Source organism: Pelodiscus sinensis, chromosome 7 (genome assembly GCF_049634645.1).
Source record: "Pelodiscus sinensis isolate JC-2024 chromosome 7, ASM4963464v1, whole genome shotgun sequence".
NCBI classification, from domain to species: domain Eukaryota; kingdom Metazoa; phylum Chordata; order Testudines; family Trionychidae; genus Pelodiscus; species Pelodiscus sinensis.
In genome coordinates, this window is record NC_134717.1 from 32,583,613 (window position 1) to 32,596,476 (window position 12,864).

The window sequence follows — 12,864 nt, forward strand, 5'->3', positions numbered from 1 at the left end:
CGGAAATGCTTAAAACGGAATACTATTCCGTTTTCAGTTTTTCCGGAAAAGGAGCATCTACATTGGCAGGCTGCTTTTCCGGAAAAGCCCTTTTTCCGGAAAAGCGTCTGTGGCCAATGTAGACGTGCTTTTCCGGAAAAGAGCCCCGATTGCCATTTTCGCGATCGGGGCTTTTTTCCGGAAAAGACTACTGGACTGTCTACACTGGCCCTTTTCCGGAACAGTGTTCCGGAATAAGGACTTATGCCCGAGCAGGAGCAGAATAGTTTTTCCGGAATAGCGGCTGATTTTGTACAGTAGAGCATCGTTGCTTTTCCAGAAATTCAAGGGCCAGTGTAGACATCTTGCAGCTTATTCTGGAAAAGCGGCTAATTTTCCGGAATAAGTGGCCCAGTGTAGACACAGCCTGTGAGTCTTAGAAGAAATCCTAGGAAGAGAGGGAAGCAGGAAGTGAGTTAGCAGGTTGCAAGAGCCAATGAAAGCAGAATATGGGCTTTTTGATTGAAAGCAGTGGCCATTCCTTTGCCTTTTGTCCAAGGAAGAGTTCCTGGGAGAACACGGAAGGAGCCAGGAAACAAGGCATGGAGATTCCAGAAACATCTATGTTTAAGGAAGGATTAAATCTTGAAACTAAAGATGAATAGAAAAGGGAATATTTTGTCAGATGCGATCAAGGTGTTTTTTTTTTTATTCCTGGGTTTGTTGGACTTTTCTGTGGTTAGCACATTTAACTCCTTATTATATGGTAACTTTCCAAGCTGAACCCAAGGGAAGCAATTCCCTGCATTTTTAATCCTTTTTATCAGTTGCTCTATAACATCTAGCAACCAAGTTTTTTACCAGTTGTGTTCTCTTTAAAATAAAATCTCCTTTTAAAGAATGTAATCTGAGTCCTTTTTCCTAGAAAGTGAGAGGTTCTGTTGTGCACATTTCTGAGACTGCACAGCAAACTACTAAGAGAAATTAAAGTTCCATTTTCAGCTGTTCTCAGAAGCTGGATTCCAAGCTCTCTCTAAAGGGAGGGTTAAAAGAGCTCATGGGTACCCCACATTTCCTAAGTGTGCCTTCCTGAGTTTTCAGAGAAGTTTTGCATTTGGGTGGTGGCAGCAATACCAATCCAAGGCTGGGGAATCTGTAACCTTGAGGAGTTCTAATGCAAGCTTTTAGTGGCAAAGTATATTGAACTCTTTTGCAGATCTCCATCTTCTGTACTTGAAGTTGCAGAGTGGAGAAACATTCTTGACAGGAGCTTTTATGGCTTAAGGAGACTTTGAAAAAGCACTTAACAGTGAGCTGCTGTTCTGTTCTCTACCTGGCTCCACTCTGTAGGGGCCTGTTAGGAATTGTGTTGTGCTTAGTGACTGTAGATCTATTCATGGAACACTGTCAGTATGCATATTAATTTTGTAGTACTTGGTATGCATTTATTATTACACTCTTTGTCACTGATTCTATGTGTTGTCATACTGTACAATAAAAAGTGAGTGGGTGCTTTCACTACCACTAGGCATTTTACAGAATTTGTTGAATATTAATAAAGATGACTTATTTTCCAAACAATGGCATTTTATACCGCAACAAAAAACACTTCAGGTATTTTTGTGCTAATTAAAAGCAAATTAACTAAAAACTTATGGAATGGAGTCTAAAAAGGGGAAAACATACATAAATCAATACTTTACTTGATTCTTTAATAAGACTTATGAGGCGCTTGGGGACAGTGGCCAGGTGTCTAAAAGGATCAAGGATATGGAAGTAGAAATTACCACTTCCCAGATGAAAACCAAACTCAAGTGTCTTATGGGACGTAATCAGGCAGTACACTCAAGAATATTAAAGGAATTGGCGCACACAGTTACAAGTCTAATGTAAAGATTTACTTAAAAAACAGTAAATGGTCTGGTAGCACTTTATAGACTAATGTTAGTCTAAAGTGCTACCAGACAATTTGTTGTTTTTTAAGTTTATCCTGTACAGACTAACTCAGCTATCCCCTGAGGCTGGTAGAGATTTACATTAGTCTTACAATTTTGTTGTGTCAAGGAGTTGCAGTTCTCCAGTCATAGAATACAAATATAGTACATTTATTTAAGAAAGGGAAAAAAAGGTATCCGGGCCTATTAGTTTGACCTCACTTGTGTGCAATATCTAAAAACAATGCTTGAAAGAGAGTGTAGTTAATGATATAGAGGTAGATTGTAATTGGGATAAAGTACAGCTTGGTTTTACAAAAGTTAGATGGTGCCAGACTAACATGATCTTTCTTTAGGAAGATAACTAATTTTCTAGACAAAGGGAATGCAGTAAATCTAATATGACTGGATTTCAGCAAGATATTTGATATAGTTCCACATGGGAAATTGTTATATCAGAGTAGATGAGGATTAATATGAAAGTCAAAAAGTGAGTAGGGAACTGGATAAAGGGAAGATTAAAATATGTCATGCTGAAAGATGAAGTATCAGGCTGAAGGGAAGGTTACTAGTGAAGTTCCTAAAGATTGGTCTTGGGATCAAATTTATTTAACGTTTTCATCAATGACCTTGACACACAGAGTTGGGGGGGAGGGTGTTAAAAATGCATGTATAATACACATTTTAGAGATATTGTCACTATTGAGGAGGACTGGAATATCATACAAGATTTTGGGGACCTTGAAAACTGGTATAATAGATACTCTTGGGGGAATTCTGTGCCAAAAATTTAAAAATTACATGCACAGTATTTTAAAATTCTGCAGATTTTGTCAAAATAATGCAATATTATGCAAAATAACTCAAATAATGCCATTTTAAATTATTTTGGTAACTTATTTCAAAATATCTGTCAACAAGTATATCTATAACAATTCAGGCAACACAAAAGATTCCCAAAATGTGTTTAAATAGATAGATTCCTTTTGAGATATATTATTACTGAACTTTGAATAATAATAATTTAAACTACACTACAGAAATGTATTTCCTGCACCCCCCCCCCAAAATTGGTGCACATTTTGTGGGGAGGCAGGGTAATACAGGTGCCAAAGGAGAGGCAAATAATTGTTGGGAAGGAGCCTGGGAGTGAACCTGAGAGTTGTTGGGTGTGGATGAGAGAAGTATGGAACAGGTTTTTTTGTGGGGGATGGAGAGATTGCTATGGAGTTGGAATGTGTCCCTCATGCAGATCCTGGCTGCCCCAAATCCGCATCCAGTCAGGCACATCTGCTCCATCCCCATGTGGCCCTGAACCCTTCCTCCCATTCCCATCTGTCCTGGGCCCCCATTCAGCCATCTCATGTGGTCCTGTATTTGCATCTCCATATGTCCCTGCACCCTAACTCCTTTAGCCCCTACTCTAGTCTGTCTCCTACTAGCCCTTCAGAACCTCAGTCCGCCTGTGTGACCCCCACAGCAGCCTCTTGGGCCCCACTCTGTTCTCTCTCTCCTCCATATCCCATGCGTCTCATCTGGGCCCACAGGCAGGGCACTGTGAAAAACACACTCTGCTCTTTTCCTATCACTGCTAAAGCTAATGAATGGTGAGCTAGCTGCCTCTATTTGGTGCCACAGAAGTCACTGCTGGGAAAATAATAGGACAGCTCTGGCAGTGTGTGTATTCTGTGGTGGGAAAAAAAATCTGTGGGACACATGAATTCTATGCGTATACAATGGTGCAGAATTCCCCCAGGAGTAAATTACAGAATGGGATGAAATTTAACAGTACAAAATGCATGGTTATCCACTTAGGTGGTAACAACAAGAATTTTTGTTCCAAGTTGGGGAATGTGTCAGTTGGAAGAAAAAAAAGGAGGAGAAAAATTTTGATCAGTCACATAAAATCATAAGGTTAAAAGAGACTGCAGGCATCATTTGGTCCAGTGGTCCCCAACGCGGTGCCCGCCTTTGGGCACACGGTATATGGGTAGCGTCGGCCCCGGGTATGCAGCATTTGGGTGGCGCTGCCCCAGGGTGCGCCGTCTAAGGCCTGTGCCGGCCCCGGGCAAATGGCATATGGGCGGTGCCAACCCTGGGCACAGAAACGGTGCTGGCCCCAGTCGCGCAGCACATGGGCAGTGCCGGCCCCGGGCGCGCAGCGTTTGGGTGACCCCGCTCCCGGGTGCACAGCGCAAGGGCTGTGCCAGGCCCTGGGCGCGCAGCACAGTGGTGACACTGGCCCTGGGCGTGCAGCACTGGAGCGGCACTGGCCCCGGGCATGCAGCACATGGGCGGTAGTGGCCCCGCCCCCGGGCATGCGGTGCATGGGCTGTTCTGGCGCACGGCATATGGGCAGCTCCACCCCATGGCATGTGGCACAGGAGCAACGCCGGCCCCAGGAGTGTGGCGCATGGGTGGCACCAGCACCAGGCACGTTCACGGCCCTGCTCCCGGGCGCCCGGCAGCCCTAAAAGGTTGGGGACCACTGATTTAGTCTAATCTCTGTGAAGATGCATGATTTGTGACAGGATGATTGTGAGTCACCACTGCCATGTGACTGTGGAAAAGATGAGGTATTTCTAGCAAAGATAGGGGAAATATTACTATTATACAAGGCATGGTGATACCTCATTTAGAGTATTATGTGCATTCTGATCTCTGATATTTTAAGAAAGATAAATTCAAATTGGAGTAAGTGCAGAAAAGAACAAGTGGAATGATCAAACAAATGGCAAATATGCCTTATGAGAAGAGGCTTAAAGAAGTTGGCTTGTTTAGACCAAAAAAAAAAAAAAACCCTCAAAGGCTGAGGGGAGATATAATTGCTTTCTATAAATATATACAAGAGAAATACACCAGGGAGGGAGAAGAGTTATTAAAGTTAAGAGCTCATATTGGCAGAAGAACAAATGAACATAAATTGGCTATCAAGACATTTAGGCTTGAAATTAGATGGTTTTTGACCATCAGAGGAATGAAGTTTTGGAACAGTCTTCCAAGGGGATTAGTGTAGAAACTAGAGAGATTATCAGATGTCTCCAATAGCCAGAGATGGGACCCTACAGGAGGAGGGCACTGAGAATTCTTTCCCAGGTATTTGACTGATGGGTTTTTCTGACATCGTAGGTATCTAACTGTCATCCTAATTGATGTTAGGAAGGAATTTCCCTGTGGTCAGATTGGCAGAGACTCGGGAGAGTTTTTGGGGGCATAAATTCCTTGATGGTTTGAATTACAGTAAATGCTGAATTCTCTGTAGCTTGATGTTTTTAAATTGAGATTTGAGAATTTCAATAACACATCCAAAGTTCATGGAAGCCCTTATTATGGGAGTGGATGGATGTGAGAGATTCTGTGGCTTGCAATGTGCAGCGGGTCAACTAGAAGATCATAATGAAACCCTTCTGGTGTTAGCCAAAGAACCTTTAAAGTAGCTCTATGCCATAAAAGTCTATTTTTATGCAAGATAACTTTTTGTTGTGTTCCTGTTTTGCATTGTTTTGTTAATTTAAAGAACAACTCAAAATTATAATTGATCCTTGGTGCTAACTGCATTCTGTACAGATTGCAGTGTTTCTGAAATTGGAAATGAGCCAGTAATTTGGTTGTTTTAATCTACATTTTGTTTGCAGGATGCAACAACATTTTTTTACATCAGGATTAAAAAAAAAAATTGGGAAATATTCCTTCAGGTATCTTGAGTATGTCAAATGAGTCTTCATCATAATTTCATAATAAACATGTTGAAACAGCAGCTGTTTTTTCCATACTTGCAATGGATTGTCAAGTGGCTTGTTTACAAAAACTGATTAGAAAAGGAAGTGGGTGGTGCAGTTCTCTATTGTATGTTTGTAGGGAGCATACTCTGTGGAATAGTTATGAACCTAGCCAAAAGATGTATGCTAAACTTATATATCAAAGCACTGTATTAAACACTTTCTTTTCTGTGAATGGGAACAGATTATATTATTACTGATAGGGTTGTTGTTGTTTTCACTAATTCTATAATTTCTGAAGAGCGGAGGAGCCTTATGATAGATTCTTGATCTGCTTTTTGTTGACCCAATCTTGGAAGCTACAACGTTGACCACATGAAGTGTACCAGACTCTACCAAGTGCTATATCAAGCCTATATCTGGCCCCAAATCCTTCATATTACATAGATTGTAAACTTGCTTGCAGCAAGATCAAGTGCTTAAGCAGTAGAGGAGCAACATCGAGAGCATGTGTGTCATAATTAATTTTCTCTTTTGCCAATTGTCCTATCAAATTGATATTTTAAAATTATTACTTTTGTTTTACAGCATTTTACATTGAAATGCTAAACTGATGCGAGGACAAATAGAAGTACAGGTTGAAGAACTCTTATCAGCTTTACACCCTTGTATATATGAGATTGTTTAACTTTAAACTTTAAACACAAGTCAAGAGGACTACTCACATGTTTAAACTTAAAGATAAATAATTAGTAAGACCTAGAACTATCAATGCAATGAGTAGGGAAGAATCAACAGTTTTGTATCAGAGTTAATAGACATCGGGGAGATCTAGGTTATCAAAGGCAAAATAAGAGCCATAGCTGATAGAGTTAGAAACTGAAAGACAAGTGTGTTTACACTTCAGCCTGCCTGCACTAATATAGAAATAAAGCACAGGAGCAAGAGCATTATTACTCTTAATTGCTTCTAATTCTATAAGGATTTCCCTTTTCCCTTTGATTTTTGCACATACTTCACTGACATATTCTATGTTCTTAGACTATGAAAGAGCTATGTTAAATTCTGAGAGTGCTCTTTTATGTTATAGATTGCAGCAGACCTGGGAAAGTTGTGTATATATACATAACATTCACATGGTATTCACAAAAACTATTATTTTGCAAACAAACTTACGGAAACAGCTTGTATGTGGGAGAAACTATCTGAATATCCTGTCACACTTAGCTAGGTCAACATTTTAGCTTCCAAGCTTGAATAAACAGAAAGCAGGTCAAGAATCTGTCCTCTCCTAAAATTTTACCCTTTTGTAAAATGTATATATTTGGAAAAGTGAATTATCAAGGATATATTTAAATTCTTGAGTATTTCTCTAAAACGGTTTCTTGTTTTATGTTCTTCCATTAGATTTTGTGAATTTATCAAATACTTTTGTTTATAAAATACTTTTAGTAATTTGTTACATTATAAAATTTAGAAGTCAAGGAAGTTTGATTATTTTTCTTTAGAGAGAGTTTGTTGCCTCATTGAAAAGAACGGGATAAATTATCTCCCACAAATAACAAAGATTTACAGTAGCTTTAAAGTGGCCTTTTCATTATCTTTTTAAATCAGGTTTTCTGTTTAACTGTAGTCATAGAGTTTAAAGACAGATGAGACCACCAGATCACCTAGTCTTACTTCATGTATCACAAGCCACTGACACCATTCAACACTGCACTCTAAATCCAGCAACCAAAATTAGACCAAAGTGTTATAGCCCATATAGGAGACACTGAGCAGTTTGTTTTCATCTACAAGGTGAAGTCTTCTAATTAACAAAATACATTGTGTGAAATTTACTTGGATGTTACACTTGTAAGCTGAAAATCCATTTGAATAGTAAATATGTCATGCCACTGAAGTGCCACTGTAGTACTTGTCCTCCCTAAGTGTTTAGGATTTTTGTTTCTTGTTCAGCAACCATAACAAGTTCATCTGAAAATGATGATCGCAGCGGATCCAGTTTGGAATGGAGTAAGGATGGGAGTCTCAGGGCTGGTGCACATCAAGGAATTATTCACGATCGAAGGGCAGATAATTGTTCACCTGTTGCAGAAGAGGAGACAGTTGGGTCAGCAGAGAATTTGTCTAAAGTGGAAGTGTGTACTGGAGATGGTCCTGCTCCCTATACACAAAGTTCTAGCTCTTTAATAATGCCTCGTCCCAACTCTGTTGCAGGTAAGGAAGCACTGAACTAGAGGAGGAAGAATTTTTAGTGACCTTATTGTATAAAATGAGGATTTGTTTTAAAGTTACAACATTGATAGCAAGATATCTCTCTATAGAAAAAAAGGATGTTGGCTATGTAGTGAATTGAATACATGTTTATTACTTTAAATTGTTTTCAGAAACAAACCTCTCTGCATATAGGAATTTGAGTATATATGTTGTACTTAATGTCTGAACTTGGATGTTATTGTTAATGAACAGTATATAGTATCATTTATAGGAATATATTTTTTATACTCTGTGAGGTTTTTAATTTGGACATGTTCTCGTTCACTTATTATGTATCATAACTCTTTTAAATTGTTTTTGGGGGGGTCTTACTTCAGTGTTTTTTACTACTATTTTCTGTTAGCAGTGCCAGTCAATACAGTTCTGGAAGAGGTGAAGTAGATTAAGGCCTTGTCTATATACTATGCGGTGTATCGACACTGCATAATCAATCCACCAGCCATCAATTTATCCATCTGCTGTAGACACAATAAATCGATCTTCAATAGCGCTCCCATTGACACTGGTACTCCGCCAAGATGAGAAGGGTAGCCAGTGTCAACAGGAGAGCAACTCCCACCAATGTTAGCACATGAAGACATCATGATGAGTGTGTCAACCTCAGCTATGCTATTTGCATAGCTGAAATAGATTGACAGTTGCAAGTAAATGTAGTCAAGGCCTTAGTTATGACTTAAACATTGTTGATAGAATTAACTAATTCCAGGAGCAATGCCATATTTTCCTCTCACTTACTTACACCTATGCAAGCCAGTTGACAGCTTAGCATGATACAAATTTTCAAGAAGTAGCAAGTGAAACAAATACAATGACAAACTCCATTAAAACAAATGAAACTTAGTTTTTAAAAACCAGGAAATGTACACTGAAGGAGTTCCCTTCACATAACCATGCCTACCCAGGAGGTAAATTAATTATGGAAGGGAATAAGTATTACCCTTGACTTGGGGCTGAATATAGTTAACATTTCCACAGTAAAAAAGGGAGCTGTAGTTTGAGATGTGAAATAAAAATTGCTGACTGATATGAACGAGTCTCAGTATAAAGTTTTCTGAGCCTTATTCTCTTGGGAAACATTTTTTTGGGGAGTGAGAAGTTACTTCTGTTACAACTGGGATTTCCAGTGGCAGTGATAACCTATGATAAGTACGTCATATTTTGCTGTGTTGTTAAATATGAAGCAGCAAATAAGCGAGGCCTTACTGGAAAAACATTGGTATAACATTCCTCAGTTGATTTTAAAGGAAATGTAATGTGGCTCTGTTCCAGAAAGGATGTCCAACAAACTGCAGTATGTTTGAAAAATACATTAGTATGTGGTATAGTGAACATTAAGAACTCAGGATTTGTCAGCAATGTACTGGGTGGGAGGGTCTTTTTTGTCTTTTATGATATTTTGCTTATTTATTGTATCTAGATATCATGATTCAGTTGTAATATTGTGGAATTCAGTAATTCATTTGAAGTACACAGAAAGCACAGTCTTGATTTGCATAGTCTTACTGAGCTTTTAAAATACCGTTTCAAAATACAATAAATTTTGAAACAATGAACACACAACTGGTAAGTGAAAGATTACATTACTTCTAAATGTTATACTGTGCAGGATCTTTCTGTTGACTCTCTCCATCTGTAGATTTTAAGATTTTCCAGTAGACTGCTGTGATTACAAAGCATAACTTTCCAGTTTTCTGCTATGCTTGCTCATTAGCTTCATCCTATTCAGTCAGTGAGACCTCCTGCAGAATGAAAATTTTAGTCTTGAATTTGCATGACTTTTCCAAAATCCAAATATGAGTGAAAAAGAGCAGACTGATACAGCAGATTCTTTTAGTACTGGACCCAGTACTGAAAACTGCCCTGAGTAAGCAAGTGTGGAACTGCTATCAGCACCCAGGTGGCTATTGGTACCAGCAAAAGCCGTAGCACCCAGGGAACCATACCCATCAGCACCACTTATAGAGGAGATATACTCCTTAACACCATCCTTGAAGACAGCACATCACCATTATCAATCAGGGTGCATTCCCCATACTGACACTCAGTAGTACCAGCAGAAGACTAAGGAATTCTTCAGAACTCCATCACAAGACTGGCAGTGGTCTAGCCAACAGCCTGTCAACAATCTGTATGTAGCTCTTCTTTGTTTGCTGGAGTCCCCTGTCTAAAGCCCGGAGGAAACATTCTCCTCTTTCAGAAAGAGATTTCCCTCTTCTATAGCCTTATTGGCAAGATCACAGACATCAGAATACCAGGAGGAGTGCGACCCAGTGTTCAGTGCCCAGTGTTGTTCCCCTAAAATTTATCAGTGCCCAGTGTTGTCCCCTAAAGACATCTCCTCTTTATCACTAGACAAGACAATTGCCTCAGTACAAATCCTGACTCTGGATGATGTCAAGGTATTTCAGGAGCTCCTGCAATGGATAGAAGCACCAGTCAATTGAAGTCTTGTGGATCTTTCCCAGAGCTCTCCACCAGTTTGTTCATACAGTATTTGACTAGGCCAGTATTGACCCCACTTATGGACATAAGTTCGTACAGGACAACATGTATCCTAGGCATATGCAAATCATTGTGGACTATCTTGTCCTTATGGTGCAGACAAGGGATCTTATAGGGATCTTAATCCATCTTCCATCAGTTTCTATAAGAAGGGTTGGTACTAGAGATAATTTCTCATAGTGTGCTAGAAGTTTAAATTGAAAAACAGGGAAGTCTTCTTGACCTAGTGCTATCTTGGTCTTCAATCATTGGTATTCCCACAATCTTGGTATTCCCACAAGATTTGCCCTAGGACACTAGTCATCCAGGTACAGATAGACATATAGTTCCTCTTCCATTAGATGTACTACAACTGCTGCCATGGACTCTCAGTGCTGTGGAAAGTCCAAAGGACAGAACCCAATACTGATAGACTTTTCTGTCAATAGCTGGCAAGCAAGCCTCTCTTACCAAACGTTGAGGTCCAGAGGTGATCTCATTGGCCTTCTTCAGAAATGTGACAGTTTCAGAGATTTGTAAGAAAGTCATGTGGTGTAACCAGCCAACCTTCACTAAAGTTATGGACTTGACGTGGCAGCCAGGACAGATTTCAAATTTGGAGGAGTAGTATTTCAATCTCTATTTGATTAATATAGCTGATATTCCTCGTGCCCACGATCCAGACTGTTTTCCAGTCACCAGCAGTGGAATCCACACTGCAACCTACTGAAAGAAGAAAATGAAATTATTTATCCTGCAGTATCTGTGGTTCTTTGAGATGTGGTAGTCACTCTGTAACCCGCAACTCAGCCTCCATCCCTGCTTTTTTGCAGTCTTTAGCTACCCAAGTTTTGAATTGTAAGAGAACTGAAGGAGGATTTGCTCTTCATGCCAGAGCATGAGAAGACTCACTGTATGAGAGAGGCAGCAAAGCGGGGGAAACAGGAGCTGGTAGTTAAAAGCCATTTTACCCCAGCACTGTCTCCATGATGCTGCCTGCCTCCCCCCTCGCTGCCTCTGTCAGATGCAGTGAGGGGGAAGAGGGAGTTGGGGGTGGAATAGAGGAGGCTGCTGTGAAGCAGCTTCTGTTTGCAAGAGTCCCAGTGGGGAGCCAGACCCCCCACTGACAGAGGCTGCTGCCACCAAGCAGCATCTGTGTGCAGCTGCTCTTGCTACATTAAAAATGCAGAGCCACAGCGGTCCAGAGCTGGCATGAGCAGGGACTGCTCAGTCGCGGCTCGAGCTGGCTCTGGGAGCTACCACCACTGCAGCTCATTTTTTGTAAAACAGGGTAAATATGCTGTATCGTTAAAAGATTGGTTGGCCATTTATGGAGGATCTGGCAGTATGTTGTTCAGTGTTGACTGAGATGCGGAATGAGACTTCTGTGCATGTGTAAAAAATTACTTGTGCAGATGAATGGTTCCTATTATAAATAATAATTGTAATTTTATCTAGATCAGGACTGGGCAAGATGCAGCCCTCAGACTGTGTGGTGCAAATTTCTGTTTATATCTTGCTGCTCATAACACTGTATTTCCAGGTGGTTGCTTTGATCTGGCCCACAGACTGCATCTGGGAAAATTCTGTTTATTCCTACTGCATGTGTGCCAAATTTCCAAATGATGGCTCAGGCAGCAAGATGTATTTAAATGGCTCCTGGTCGCGGTGCTACCGTAGCAGGCTATGGAGCCGTAAGTCCTTTAAATAGCCATAGCAGTCCTGGGCAAATGCCAGGCAGTGCAGTAGCAGCAGGACTGAGACACATGAGCCCTTTGCTGTGTTTTTAATTTAAAGCCTTTGGCGCCAGACAACTCTGGGGGGAGGCTAGTCCCCAGCCCTGTCCTTTCTGGAGGCTGGAGCTGGCCTGTGACCACATACTAAAATGCATTAAGTGGTCCCCTTGCAAAAATTATTGCCCACCCCGATCTAGATTATGAGAAACACCTGTCCTTATAGACAACTGATTTACAGTACATGGAAGGGATGAGTGAGAGGAACCAGCTTTGTATCAAGTCAGCCTATAAGGAATTGGGAAATCCTTCCTTGCCCCAACTGCAGAGGAGATATTGCTACAGCAGCTCCTGCTTTCCACTTTGAGGGAATAGCTGATGAGTCCACATATCTGTTGATACCCTGATCTTGGCCTGCCTCACCTCTGTTACTCGGGGATACTCAAACCCGAGTTGAGCACCTTTATATCATTCTGTGCTTTGTAGCAGAACTAGACCAATCTGGCTGTGCACAGAACCCACCACAACTTTTTTATGAGGAAGCCCAGGAGAGGAAAAGAATGAAGGTTCTCCTTCATGTGGTGTCCCTATGGGTGCTCCACTCAGGTCTCAATGCATCCTTGTGCTGGACATCATAGATTTTTGCTTAGCAGTGCCTTTCCATGTTGTGCATGTACAGTTGCTGTCTCATGCTGTTTTCGTCCATTGGCTGCATGTGCGGCGCGAGTCTCCTTCAGT

At 40.7% G+C, this 12,864-nt stretch overlaps 1 protein-coding gene across 9 annotated transcripts in view; it reads left to right on the plus strand.

The window, feature by feature from the left end:
- TANC1 (tetratricopeptide repeat, ankyrin repeat and coiled-coil containing 1) overlaps positions 1-12,864 on the plus strand; it is a 207,908-nt gene that overhangs the window by 119,147 nt on the left and 75,897 nt on the right. For 7 of the 9 annotated variants that reach the window (XM_014575373.3, XM_075933446.1, XM_075933448.1 and 4 more), the window contains one exon: positions 7,592-7,852. The exons of 1 other annotated variant lie outside the window; for it this stretch is intronic. In XM_014575373.3, the coding sequence (XP_014430859.2) occupies positions 7,592-7,852 (261 nt within the window). Of the gene's footprint in view, positions 1-1,291; positions 5,010-7,591; positions 7,853-12,864 lie in introns of those variants that run through there. One more of the 9 variants, XM_075933449.1, reaches the window with a different exon arrangement.